Source organism: Coregonus clupeaformis, chromosome 23 (genome assembly GCF_020615455.1).
Source record: "Coregonus clupeaformis isolate EN_2021a chromosome 23, ASM2061545v1, whole genome shotgun sequence".
NCBI lineage: Eukaryota > Metazoa > Chordata > Actinopteri > Salmoniformes > Salmonidae > Coregonus > Coregonus clupeaformis.
The window spans coordinates 39,636,261-39,650,813 of record NC_059214.1 but is presented as its reverse complement, the minus strand read 5'-3'; the positions used below and the strand labels follow the sequence as shown (position 1 = coordinate 39,650,813).

Genomic DNA, 14,553 nt, shown 5'->3' with positions numbered 1-14,553 from the left:
AGTTTTTACCAAAAAGTTCTATTTTGGATTCATCTGACCATATGACATTCTCCCAATCCTCTTCTGGATCATCCAAATGCACTCTAGCAAACTTCAGACGGGCCTGGACATGTACTGGCTTAAGCAGGGGGACACGTCTGGCACTGCAGGATTTGAGTCCCTGGCGGCGTAGTGTGTTACTGATGGTAGGCTTTGTTACTTTGGTCCCAGCTCTCTGCAGGTCATTCACTAGGTCCCCCCGTGTGGTTCTGGGATTTTTGCTCACCGTTCTTGTGATCATTTTGACCCCACGGGGTGAGATCTTGCGTGGAGCCCCAGATCGAGGGAGATTATCAGTGGTCTTGTATGTCTTCCATTTCCTAATAATTGCTCCCACAGTTGATTTCTTCAAACCAAGCTGCTTACCTATTGCAGATTCAGTCTTCCCAGCCTGGTGCAGGTCTACAATTTTGTTTCTGGTGTCCTTTGACAGCTCTTTGGTCTTGGCCGTAGTGGAGTTTGGAATGTGACTGTTTGAGGTTGTGGACAGGTGTCTTTTATACTGATAACAAGTTCAAACAGGTGCCATTAATACAGGTAACGAGTGGAGGACAGAGGAGCCTCTTAAAGAAGAAGTTACAGGTCTGTGAGAGCCAGAAATCTTGCTTGTTTGTAGGTGACCAAATACCTATTTTCCACCATAATTTGCAAATAAATTCATAAAAAATCCTACAATGCGATTTTCTGGATTTTTTTCTTCTCAATTTGTCTGTCATAGTTGACGTGTACCTATGATGAAAATTACAGGCCTCTCTCATCTTTTTAAGTGGGAGAACTTGCACAATTGGTGGCTGACTAAATACTTTTTTCCCCCACTGTACTACTAAAGAGTTAATCAGGGTGATTTTCCCATGAATAGACAGGTATTTACCTTTCCATGGTAGCAAGATCTTATCTATTTGTGCTAACTTTCTATTAAAATGTATTGGAGTGAGATAATTTATTTCGGGATACAGTGTCTTGCAAAAGTATTAATCCCCCTTGGCGTTTTTTCCTACTTTGTTGCATTACAACCTGTAATTTCAATGGATTTTGGGGGGGGATTTCATGTAATGGACATACACAAAATCGTTCAAATTGGTGAAGTGAAATGAAAAAAAGTACTTGCTTAAGCCATTGCTTAAAGAAAAAAATAAGCAAACAAGTTTGGTGTTTGCCAAAAGGCATGTGGGAGACTCCCCAAACATATGGAAGGAGGTACTCTAGTCAGATGAGACTAAAATTGAGCCTTTTGGCCATCAAGGAAAACGCTATGTCTGGCGCAAACCCAACACCTCTCATCACCCCGAGAACACCATCCCCACAGTGAAGCATGGTGGTGGCAGCATCATGCTGAGGGGATGTTTTTCATCGGCAGGGACTGGGAAACTGGTCAGAATTGAAGGATGATGGATGGCGCTAAATATAGGGAAATTCTTGAGGGAAACCTGGTTCAGTCTTCCAGAGATTTGAGACTGGGACGGAGGTTCACCTTCTAGCAGGCATACTGCTAAAGCAACACTTGAGTGGTTTAAGGGGAAACATTTAATGTATTGGAATGGCCTAGTCAAAGCCCAGACCTCAATCCAATTGAGAATCTGTGGTATGACTTAAAGATTGCTGTACACCAGCGGAACCCATCCAACTTGAAGGAGCTGGAGCAGTTTTGCCTTGAAGAATGGGCAAAAATCCCAGTGGCTAGATGTGCCAAGCTTATAGAGACATACCTCAAGAGACTTGCAGCTGTAATTGCTGCAAAAGGTGGCTCTACAAAGTATGTATTCCGAGTATATCTACATCACCATCAGACCATTTTATTGGTAAAATTAAAAATGTTTAGTGATCCAATACATAATATAGTACATTTATCATAATTTGGTTGTAATCCAGAGAGGTTAGAAAATGTATCTAGATCCTCTATGAGGCTGAGGAGGTATTCAAGTTGTGGATTTAAAAGAAAATCAGCATACAATGACACCTTTGTTTTTAAGCCCTGGATTTCTAATCCCTTTATATTATTGTTGGATCTGAGTTTAAAAGCTAACATTTCGATGACCATAATAAATAGATATGACAACCTTGTTTTACTCCTCTTGACATTTTAAAACTTTAGGAGAAATAGCCATTATTTAGTATTTTACACCTAGGGTTACTATACATGATTTTAACATTAGCCACTTAGCTAGCTAACGTTAGCAAGTTAGCAAATCCCAGATGGATATAATTTATTTGGCACATCTTACATAGTTAATTTAATAGTTATAACCATTCCCACGGGGGGCCAGTATGAAAAATAAATAAATAATAATAAATAAATAAATTATGCACTCACTAACTGTAAGTTGCTCTGGATAAGAGCGTCTGCTAAATGACTAAAATGTAAATGTAAATATATAACTGGCAAACATTACTAGTGAATTTCATACAATGTAACTTGAACACCTCACTTAAATTGCGCTGCAGGATTGACTCACCTCACGAATCTTCAGTTTTGTTCATTGTGCTTCTTTGTAAACAAACACACGTGACTGGCTCAAACAGCTGTTTTGGGAAACTAGTACCGGTAAACTTCATAATGAAAAATAATCTAAGAGGCAAAATGATGAACGAAATCTGCTTTATCTATTGCCTGATGCACAAGTTGACTGCAGGTATTTATTTAAAAAGTACAAATATTCACATGTATAAAAAAAAAGGTATTGACGATATTGGAAAATCATACTGAGGGTATGTCAAAATACCCCGGTATATAGTATATACTGTACGGTATACCTCCCAACCCTACTCTATACACATACAGTATGTGGTTGGCAGGTTGCCACGCCACTGAAAATAAGTCTGTCTCTGTCCATATAAATTAGGACACTATCAGCCTGTCGATATAGAGGGATGTGAAGGACCCTTGTTTAACCATAACTACAAGAATGTCTGAAAAATAAAAGGCAATCACTAGCGAATATTCTGTCCTTGCTTTTGCGGAATTGGATGTCACTCTCTTATCATTCCCTTTGTTTATAATCCCCTGATGTTGACTGTCTATTCTAAACAGAACTGACTGTTTGCTCCTCTCTCGTCTCCTCTTGATTAGATCAGACCCTGCAGCGCCATGCCTCCTTACAACCAATTCTGCCACAGAATGAAAGTGTTGCAATGCAATTACCAATTCCAATTCCCCTACATTCAATCGGTCTCACGTACAGTACCTCAGGCTCCCTCTAATGATTTCAGTTAACAACCAAACATCGAGATTTGGTTTCATGTTTTTAAAATAGCTAGGCTATTTGTTTGTCAGGTTATTACCTGTCCATAGACATTTGCTTAACTTGTGTGGTGTTTTGGTTGGATATATAGACGGGTTAGCTGATAACGGCACGAAAACGATGCGCATGTTTCAATGGGGCAAAAGGCTGTGTGTTGCTGTGATTCTGGATGGCCAGATAGCTAGCAACAATGACAAGAAGCTGCCATGTGGGAAATTGTAAGTGGCTCGTTTCTGTTAGTTTAATCTTGTTCTTGAGACCATGTCTTGTTTTGAGGTGTTTTGACTGATGTCACGTCTATGCTAATATGGCAAAAAATTGGTAGCTAGCTAACCAACAACTGTAACAATGTATTTGAGAGACAACAAGTGCTCATTGTGCAAATGTATTTATGTTTTCAGTAAATATTGGAGACTAAATAGGGTTTACATGTTGTCAACAATCTAAGCCAACCCTGTCTGTTTTGCCCCATAGTTGCGCACCCGTTGGATTTGTTGCTAAACAACCAACCCGTCTATACAGTTAATTTAACCCTTTCTGATCTAATGGAGAGACAAGGCATTCCAATTTGTTGTTGCTATAGCAGCACGTGATGTGTCACCGTATGGGACAGCGTAGTAGTCTGTGGCTTGAGGTTGACGCATGGTGCTATGGAGTAGATAAATGAATCATATAAAAGTTCCGGATGAGAGCACTTTCATCGTGGAGGTTCACTATACAGTATGAATTGTTCAACACACACTGAATCCAGGAAAGACAGACTGCGTGTATAAAGCTAGAACAAGACTTAACAGTTGAAAGTGTTACTCCACTTCACATACTGCCATACTGAAAAGCCTCATAGCACCACAGGGCTAACAGAGTTATCACAATCATATGCTAACAGCAGAATTGGGGCGACAGGTAGTCTAGCAGTTAGAGCGTTGGGCCAGTAACCGAAAGGTTGTTGGTTCAAATACCTGAGCCAACAAGGTCAAAAATGGGTTGATGTGCCCTTGAGCAAGGCACTTAACCCTAATTTGCTCCAGGGGTGCTGTTCTACTATGGCTGACCCTGTAAAACAACACATTTCACTGCACCTATCCAGTGTATGTCGTGCTCAAGTTTCAACTCTTCTGCCTGCGGCTATGGAACCCTGACCTGTTCACCGGACGTGCTACCTTGTCTCAGACCTGCTGTTTTCAACTCTCTCTCTCTACCGCACCTGCTATTTCAATCTCTAAATACCCGGCTATGAAAAGCCAAGTGACATTTACTCCTGATGTACTGACCTGTTGCAACCTCTACAACCACTGTGATTATTATTTGACCCTGCTGGTCATCTATGAACGTTTGAACATCTTGGAGAAAAATCTGGCCTTAATGGCCATGTACTGTTATAATCTCCACTCGGAACAGCCAGAAGGGGACTGGCCACCCCTCAGAACCTGGTTCCTCTCTAGGTTTCTTCCTAGGTTTCTGCCTTTCTAGGGAGTTTTTCCTAGCCACCGTGCTTCTACATCTGTATTGCTTGCTGTTTGGGGTTTTAGGCTGGGTTTCTGTATAGCACTTTGTGACATATGCTGATGTAAAAAGGGCTTTATAAATACATTTGATTGATCCATTTTTTTTGGGGGGGGTTCCAGTGCCTTTCTGCTTTTTTTCCATGACACAGATTGAAATACGCTGAGAGCTAAATGCAGAGCTACAGAGTAGTGGACCATTTCCTTTCATTCCTGTCAGGGCAAGGAGAGAAACACCAGACCAGCCAACATACCTGGGTTTAAAGACTATTTGAAATCATTTCAAATATTGTGTCTGTGCTTGATTGAGCTTGCCTGACTTAATGGACTAATACAATAGTCCTAAAATGACAAACTGGCACTCCAGGCAGGATAGAGCAAATACTTTAACTATTTGAAATATTTTGAATAGTATTTGAACCCATGTCTGGCAGAAAGTCAACAAACACAGAAGAGAAGTAACCTGCTCTGCACTGACTGTGGGCTCTGGGCCCTGTCTGTCTGTCAGATACAGGCAGGAAAGACATGACTAAAGCTGTTGCACAAACGCACGCACGCACACACACATAAACACACACAAACACACTCACACACACAGTTGGATTTAGGAATAATTCAGCTGTACTAGACAGATAGTTAGGAATAGGCCCAATGCACTTGTAGTAGAAACACAGTCAGGAATGTTTCACTAGGGCCCTTAGAAGCAAGTGATCAATGGCTTGACATGCTTTTATTACTTACTGGAGTGGATGTTATTGTACATTACATTACATCATTTGTTTGAAAGCTAATGACTGCTTGTGCCTCAGAGTCCTTAGGGTCTTGTAACAAATGAAATGTAGTGACACCTCACTATGGGTGACTCCTCACTCGTATGAAAGTTATTTGGTTTAGTGTAGCCCTTTCCTGCAGTAAATGACCAAAAGCCTATCTGGCCCACTGCTATTACAACACACTCTATCTGGCCCACTGCTATTACAACACACTCTATCTGGCCTACTGCTATTACAACACACTCTATCTGGCCCACTGCTATTACAACACACTCTATCTGGCCTACTGCTATTACAACACACTCTATCTGGGCCACTACTATTACAACACACTCTATCTGGCCCACTGCTATTACAACACACTCTATCTGACCCACTGCTATTACAACACACTCTATCTGGCCCACTACTATTATAACACACACTCTCCTGCAGTAAATTACCTTGGCCTCATGGGTGGAATGTTATTAATATTTTTCATAATTTCATAATAAAGACTGTTTCAAAAAACCAGACAGAAATCCAGTTTTGTTATATTTCAGTCTTCTGTGATGTATATAAAGTGTAATATTGGGATGCAAACCCAAAATTGAATACATTTCAACTTTATATCTGACATGTTACAGGTGTAATCTTTTTTAAGCCCATAACCATGTGTGTGAGGTGTATACTTTTGTTTCAAAGTAGATTTAAGACTACCAAGAATCACTCTGTGTGACCCTGATTTAGCCAACTGCAGTAAAAGGTTAAGACCCTATATTACTTTTGTCATGCCTACAGTATGGTTGGACCCCAAGCATATTTTATCTATTAGAAACATACTGTACAGTTGCTTGTCATTCATTGCAGATCCGAATCAATAATCACTTTTCTCCCTCCCTCTCTCGCTCTCTCGCTCTCTCTCTCTCTCTCTCTCTCTCTCTCTCTCTCTCTCTCTCTCTCTCTCTCTCTCTCTCTCTCTCTCTCTCTCTCTCTCTCTCTCTCTCTCTCTCTCTCTCTCTCTCTCAACATTAGATCATAGTTAATGGCTTTCCTCTCTCTCGCTTTCTCTCTCTCTCTCTCTCTCTCTAGATCGTAGTTAATGGCTTTCCTCTCTCTCTCTCTCTCTCTCTCTCTCTCTCTCTCTCTCTCTCTCTCTCTCTCTCTCTCTCTCTCTCTCTCTCTCCACTTGCTGGACAGGGTAATTTCAATGTTTTCTAAAAATATCAAGAAAGCTGTAACTTGGGATTTATTTGGATCCTCAAACAAGCCAAAAAGGATATGTTTTGCACTTAAAAATGGGAGAATGGAAAAAGCATGGTAAAACAATCCATAATGGCATCCAAATATAGCCCTTTATTCCATGCACCACAGCCAACACCAATATTGGGCTGGCTCAGGCCCAATGCTGACCAGTGACTGAGATTCTACTTGGTTCTGGGTTGCTAACATCAGTAATAATAATAACAATAATAATAATTATAATGACAATAATATTAAGAAATGCAAAAGAATAATATATGCAATTTAGCAGACACTTTTATCCAAAGTGACTTACAGTCATGCATACATTCATTCACCAGGCTCTGACTGGTAGGGTGCCCTATTTACAGCTACTCCAGTTGTTTGCTAGTTTGTCTTCTTCTGTTCATAAGATTCATTCTAAACTCTCAGATGAAACACATCTGAGGTAAGGCGAACCTTCAAGGTAAACCCTTTACAGTCATCATACTGTTTGTATCATACTTTCAACATTACTTTGACTTCAACCACTTCACCCTCTTTATGTTGTCTCTCCAAGCTGTATTGTATTTCACCTCTGTCACAGTGAACTAGATAAGAGCAGAACATTGTTATAATAGCACAAATGTGTCTTCGACATATTACCGCTTAAATAGTGAACATTTATGGAGAGTTTTCACTGCTTTCAGAACCTATCATGTTTAGCTTTTCAAATTTAGAAGAGTTGCGTAAGTCATTGTGGTGCCAGTACATATTTTCCACTCTTTGATGTCAAGCGCTGAAGTTAGTTTTTTAGTTCCCTCCCGGACAACAGGCAGTTGTGCTGAAAGGCCCAAAGACCCAAAGCAACCTAACCCAATGCCATTTCAAAGGAACAATAGTCTCTCATGACAGACTGTTAACATATAAAATCAAATAGCTAGCTAGCTAGGGCATGCAATGTTTGATTCTGGGTTCCAAAAATATGTGAACACTTGTTGCATCTTGTTAAGTTTTGTCACGTGAGATCGTGTCAGGTCAGGTAAAGCCTGGCTATAGCCTGGAATATTTTCTGTCTGTTACAGCTTGATATAACCTGCAAAATTGTGTCAGTTGGAGCGACTATTAGGCCTAGTAGAGTAGTACAGTATCTCTTTAACATATGCCTTCTTTCTTTTGAAACAGCTTTCCTCTTCCCCTGCTTTCATCAAGTGTTTCCTCATGCTGAAGACATGATTAGATTCAAGCTGACAGGAAAATGGCTTGTTATACGTTGATAATATGTTGTTGATTGCGAATATTCCCAAATTATGCTATTTTCTGAGAAATAAAGTTATGGACAGACGATGGGGGATTGAAACTGTAGCTGAAACTTAGGCTTACTACACTAAAGTCTCCATTGAGAATTTGTTTTAAAGCTCACCCACTCATTAGAACACCTCGTTATGTATGGAAAATATAGTTGATTTACTGACTGATATATTGTAGACAAAATAGATGTTGTTTACGGCCCTGTTGTTTACAATTTGTAGTGTAAAGCTGATTCTCCTGAATTACGTAAATTGTTTGGCAAACTCATTTTGGTTTGGCAAGCTCATTTTGAATACAGTCCAAATAACATAATCAATCGGTATTTGAGTGACATAGATGAGTTGGAACTACAGTGCATTTGTCAATGAGGGTATTTTCCTGAAATTGAGACTTCTTGTTGGACTGTTGCTTGCTTTTACCCCAAAACCCACATTTCTGTGTGTGTGTGTGTGTGTGTGCATGTGTGCTTTTGCGTGTGTGTGTGCATGTGCCTGTGTGTGTGTGTGTGCATATGTGTGTGTGTGTGTGTGAGTGTTGTCTTCCATCAGGATGATAGTGTTTGAGTGTTTGTTTCCACCTCCAGGAGAATTTGGCCCTTTCAGACCCAAATGGCACCCTATTCCCTATATAGTGCACTACGTTTGACCAGGGACCATAGGGCTCTGATCAAAAGTAGGGCACTATGTAGGGAATAGGGTGCCATTTGGGACACATCCCCAGTGTTGGTGATGTTTATCATCAGTTTCCTCCAGCTGAGCTGGGGTGAGAAAGCATGCCTCAGCTTCACATAAGTTAAACAACCATATCTTCTGTTGATTAAAGCACCGCAGGGCCTCCCGCCGCTTTGTGGTCCCCCCCTACACACGCACACACATACGGACACACTCCCAACGCCCTTACCAGAATTGAGGCGCTCTACTCTACGCTACTTTACTCTACTCTGCTCTACTCGACTCTACTCTATGCTACTTTACTCTACTCTGCTCTGCTTTGCTCTACTCTACTCTACTCTACGCTACTCTACGCTACGCTACGCTACGCTACTCAACTCTACTTTACTCTACTCTACTCTACGCTACTCTACTCTATGCTACTCTACTCTACTCTGCTCTACTCTACGCTACTTTACTCTACTCTGCTCTACTCGACTCTACTCTATGCTACTTTACTCTACACTGCTCTGCTTTGCTCTACTCTACTCTACGCTACGCTACGCTACGCTACGCTACTCAACTCTACTTTACTCTACTCTGCTCTACTCTACGCTACTCTACTCTATGCTACTCTACTCTACTCTGCTCTACTCTACGCTACTTTACTCTACTCTGCTCTACTCTACGCTACTCTACTCTACGCTACTTTACTCTGCTCTGCTCTACTCTACGCTACTTTACTCTACTCTGCTCTACTCTACTCTACGCTACGCTACTCTACTCTCCGCTACTCTACGCTACTTTACTTTACTCTACTCTACTCTACACTACTCTACACTACGCTAATCTACTCTCCGCTACTCTACGCTACTTTACTTTACTCTACTCTACTCTACACTACTCTACACTACGCTAATCTACTCTACGCTACTCTACGCTACTTTACTCTACTCTACTCTACTCTTCTTTACTTTACTTTACTATACTCTGCTCTGCTCTGCTCTGCATTGCATCATCCACACATCATCCTGGCAAAATAAAATACAGATTGTGATTTAATGACCATGTCTTGATGTTCAGCCAGCCCCTCGGACCAGCCTCTATCCATCTTCATTCATTTCTGTACAGAACATTTGCTTAACAACTTGTTGAAAAAAATCTTGAAGTTGAGGCAGCAGACTCCAAAATGTTCAGTATGTGATGAAGTTGGGTGATAAGGGGGTCTGCTGCAGGGTTCTAAATCTCTCCTGTCGATGGAACTGTTCTATTGCTCACACACATAAAACACACACACACACACACAGGAGTCCAGAGGTACCTGTTTGGGGGTTGTTTGGGTACTTCGGTGGGTTGTTTTGAGTACCTGTTTGTGATTGTTTGTGGTTGTTTGTGGTTGTTTTTGGTTGTTTTGGGTACTTTGGGGTTATTTTGGGTACTTTGGGGCTCTTTTGGGAAAGAGAGAGCAGAGAGAAGGAGAGAGAGAGAGCAGAGAGACGGAGAGAGAGAGAGAGAGAGAGAGAGAGAGAGAAGGAGAGAGAGAGGGCAGGACCAGGGACTAGGGGGACTAGCAGTCTCAGAGCAGCACAGTGCAACGTGAGGAGAGGAGCAGCTGGGGACAGCCCAGCCTCACACAGAGCTCCCTGCTCCGATCCCCAACCCAGCCCAGTCTGGACTCACACTTTAAATGGAAGAGTATGTCACGATCAAGAGGAAGCTTCTCCACAGACCCATCTTCAGGTAAGATAGAAAGAGCAACCATCTGTCCCCAGGTAACTGCTACTAATAGGTCTCTCTACCTACTGTACCTGCCTCTCTCCTGCCTCTCTTTCCTGTGCTGCTCCTGCTCTTGTTGAGGGTGAAGGATCATATTAAACTACTAGTGTGGTCTCTCTATCTACCTGCCTCTCTCTCTCTCCTGCCTCCTCTCTGTCCTGCTCTTGCTCCTACTCCTGCTCCTGTGGAGTGTGAAGGATCATATTAAAGGCTGTTTCACCTGCCTACTGTTCCTGCCTGATGATCCGGACTGTGTCCGTTCCGTTGGCATAACTACACTAGCTATGTTGTTGCAGTAATCATAGTCCTATCTCATGGCTTGATTATAATTCCCAGAGCTCTCTCTTGCTGTTATTGCACACCCTCCAATATCTGTGTGTGTGTGTGTGTGTGTGTGTGTGTGTAGGCTGTGTGTGTGTGTGTGTGTGTGTGTAGGCTGTGTGTGTGTGTGTGTGTGTGTGTGTGTGTGTGTGTGTGTGTGTGTGTTCTAAGGAGTAGGAAGTGGAGTGTACTAACTACTCCTGTCTGTCTCTGTTGTGGTTCTACGGTCATTAGAATCAGAACATTGTGGGATGGTTCATTGACCCTGACGGTTATTAGACGCAGGTTGCTAATAGCTTCTTAGCATGTAAACAGGAGGGAGGGAGGGAAGGAGGGAGGGAAGGAGGGAGGGAGGGCTGGTAAAGAAATGAAGCTGTGTAACAGGTCCCTCTCTCTGCTCTCACAGAGTTAGTTTGGGCACATCAATATTTAGCAGCTACTTAGCTTCATGAACTGCTGTTTTAAAGATGTTTTAAAGCACTTGTTTCTCAGGGGTAGGAAGTGTTCTCACATTGTTCCGAATTAATTTGCGCTGAGTCTGACATACTCTGACAAAATTAAGGCACGTGTTTCTCAGGACTATGAGGTGAGGCATTCTCACATTGTTCAGGATGGATGCCTCTGCTCTGACAGAGTCAGGACTGGGTTTGGAAAAAGCTGTCATTTCCCAAGTCACCTCTATGAATAGACTCCATCATGGATATGGATATAGACTGTAATCTGAGTGGTTGTGGTGAGTGTGGTGAAAGGAGTCAGGCGCAGGATGGTAATCACCGAATACAGAGTTTATTCCTTCGTTGACACACAAATGCGCTCCAATAGCGATCAACGAAACAGGCACAGGGGAAACAAACATCCTTGGCAATTACACTGTAACGGAATCCAATAATACATAGGCACAGGGGGAAAATCTACCCTGGCAACACAATGTTATGAGTAGCTCCACCGAGCTACATACAGTGGGGGGAAAAAGTATTTAGTCAGCCACCAATTGTGCAAGTTCTCCCACTTAAAAAGATGAGAGAGGCCTGTAATTTTGATCATAGGTACACGTCAACTATGACAGACAAATTGAGGAAAAAATATCCAGAAAATCACATTGTAGGATTTTTTATGAATTTATTTGCAAATTATGGTGGAAAATAAGTATTTGGTCACCTACAAACAAGCAAGATTTCTGGCTCTCACAGACCTGTAACTTCTTCTTTAAGAGGCTCCTATGTCCTCCACTCGTTACCTGTATTAATGGCACCTGTTTGAACTTGTTATCAGTCTAAAAGACACCTGTCCACAACCTCAAACAGTCACACTCCAAACTCCACTATGGCCAAGACCAAAGAGCTGTCAAAGGACACCAGAAACAAAATTGTAGACCTGCACCAGGCTGGGAAGACTGAATCTGCAATAGGTAAGCAGCTTGGTTTGAAGAAATCAACTGTGGGAGCAATTATTAGGAAATGGAAGACATACAAGACCACTGATAATCTCCCTCGATCTGGGGCTCCACGCAAGATCTCACCCCGTGGGGTCAAAATGATCACAAGAACGGTGAGCAAAAATCCCAGAACCACACGGGGGGACCTAGTGAATGACCTGCAGAGAGCTGGGACCAAAGTAACAAAGCCTACCATCAGTAACACACTACGCCGCCAGGGACTCAAATCCTGCAGTGCAAGACGTGTCCCCCTGCTTAAGCCAGTACATGTCCAGGCCCGTCTGAAGTTTGCTAGAGTGCATTTGGATGATCCGGAAGAGGATTGGGAGAATGTCATATGGTCAGATGAAACCAAAACTTTTTGGTAAAAACTAAACTCGTCCTGTTTGGAGGACAAAGAATGCTGAGTTGCATCCAAAGAACACCATACCTACTGTGAAGCATGGGGGTGGAAACATCATGCTTTGGGGCTGTTTTTTCTGCAAAGGGACCAGGACGACTGATCCGTGTAAAGGAAAGAATGAATGGGGCCATGTATCGTGAGATTTTGAGTGAAAACCTCCTTCCATCAGCAAGGGCATTGAAGATGAAACGTGGCTGGGTCTTTCAGCATGACAATGATCCCAAACACACCGCCCGGGCAACGAAGGAGTGGCTTCGTAAGAAGCATTTCAAGGTCCTGGAGTGGCCTAGCCAGTCTCCAGATCTCAACCCCATAGAAAATCTTTGGAGGGAGTTGAAAGTCCGTGTTGCCAGCGACAGCCCCAAAACATCACTGCTCTAGAGGAGATCTGCATGGAGGAATGGGCCAAAATACCAGCAACAGTGTGTGAAAACCTTGTGAAGACTTACAGAAAACGTTTGACTTGTGTCATTGCCAACAAAGGGTATATAACAAAGTATTGAGAAACTTTTGTTATTGACCAAATACTTATTTTCCACCATAATTTGCAAATAAATTCATTAAAAATCCTACAATGTGATTTTCTGGATTTTTTTTCCTCATTTTGTCTGTCATAGTTGACATGTACCTATGATGAAAATTACAGGCCTCTCTCATCTTTTTAAGTGGGAGAACTTGCACAATTGGTGGCTGACTAAATACTTTTTTTCCCCACTGTACTCTCACAATTAACAATCACCCACAAGGACAAGGGGGCAGAGGGAACACTTATACACTGACTAATTAGGGGATTAGAACCAGGTGTGTGTGATTGACAAGACAATTGATATGATGATTGGGGCGATCTGTCGAGACCAGCTGGCCAACCGGATCCAGCCACCTACACCCCAGCACCCGGAGGGATCCAGATATCCCAACCACGGGTGTTTGATGGGACGACGGCGCTGTGCCAGGGATTCCTCCTCCAATTGGAGCTTTACTTTGCCAGCATCAGGGCCTCTGTGGGAAAGCCCTGGAGTGGGCCAACGCGGTGTGGAACGAGGGAGGAGCCGCGTTGTAGGACTACAGGGAGTTCGCTCGCCTCTTTCGGGCGGTCTTCGATCACCCGCCCGAGGGTAGAGAGGCGGGTGAGCAACTGGTCCATCTGAGGCAGGAGACGAGGAGGACTTCGCGTTGGAGTTTTGGACGCTGGCAGCGGGGTCCGGGTGGAACGAGCGGGCCCTGATCGACCATTTCCGGTGCCATCTGCGGGAGGATGTCCGACGGGAGCTAGCCTGCCAAGACACCATGTTGTCCTTCAACAATCTGGTGGACATGGCCATTCGTTTGGACAACCTGCTGGCAGCCAGAGGACGTCCTGGTAGGGGTCTGCTCGTTTCCACTCCGTACGACTCGGATCCCGAGCCGATGGAGGTGGGTGGAGCCGCCGGCCGAGAGAGCGGAGGAGGACAGCTAAAGTGCCACCCTGGTGGCACAAAGGGACAATACACCACACGTCGTAGTCAACGTACTTTTGGGCCGGGAGGCGGCAGGCAGGGCACTCAAGCATGACCCCAGGTATCGAACACCCACACTTGTTCAGAGCCCTCTGCTGCGCACTATACCCTACCTATTCACTTTCCTGATCTCATGGTAGTTCCCCAGTGTAAGGCGCTAGTCGATTCAGGCGCAGCTGGGAACTTTCTGGACAGGGCATTCGCATGCCGTCAAGGCATAACATTGGTTCCCCTATCCATTCCACTCCCCATCAGAGCACTCGATAGTCGACCAATAGGGTCCGGATTTGTTACGGAAGTCACGATACCAGTCACCATGATCACCCAGGAGACTCATTTTGAGCAGGTTCTTTTTTCGATTATTGAATCTCCTGCTTTCCCTGTGGTATTAGGTATCCCTTGGCTAGC

At 43.2% G+C, this 14,553-nt stretch overlaps 1 protein-coding gene across 2 annotated transcripts in view; it reads left to right on the top strand.

Moving 5' to 3' along the window:
* Positions 1 to 14,553, top strand: part of LOC121536970 (calcium/calmodulin-dependent 3',5'-cyclic nucleotide phosphodiesterase 1A) — a 72,518-nt gene that overhangs the window by 27,238 nt on the left and 30,727 nt on the right. The window contains exon 1 of one of the 2 annotated variants that reach the window (XM_041844666.2): positions 10,295 to 10,454. The exons of the other annotated variant lie outside the window; for it this stretch is intronic. Coding sequence (XP_041700600.1) covers positions 10,402 to 10,454 — 53 coding nt within the window. The 5' untranslated portion in view covers positions 10,295 to 10,401. Of the gene's footprint in view, positions 1 to 10,294; positions 10,455 to 14,553 lie in introns of those variants that run through there. 2 annotated transcript variants of the gene reach the window in all.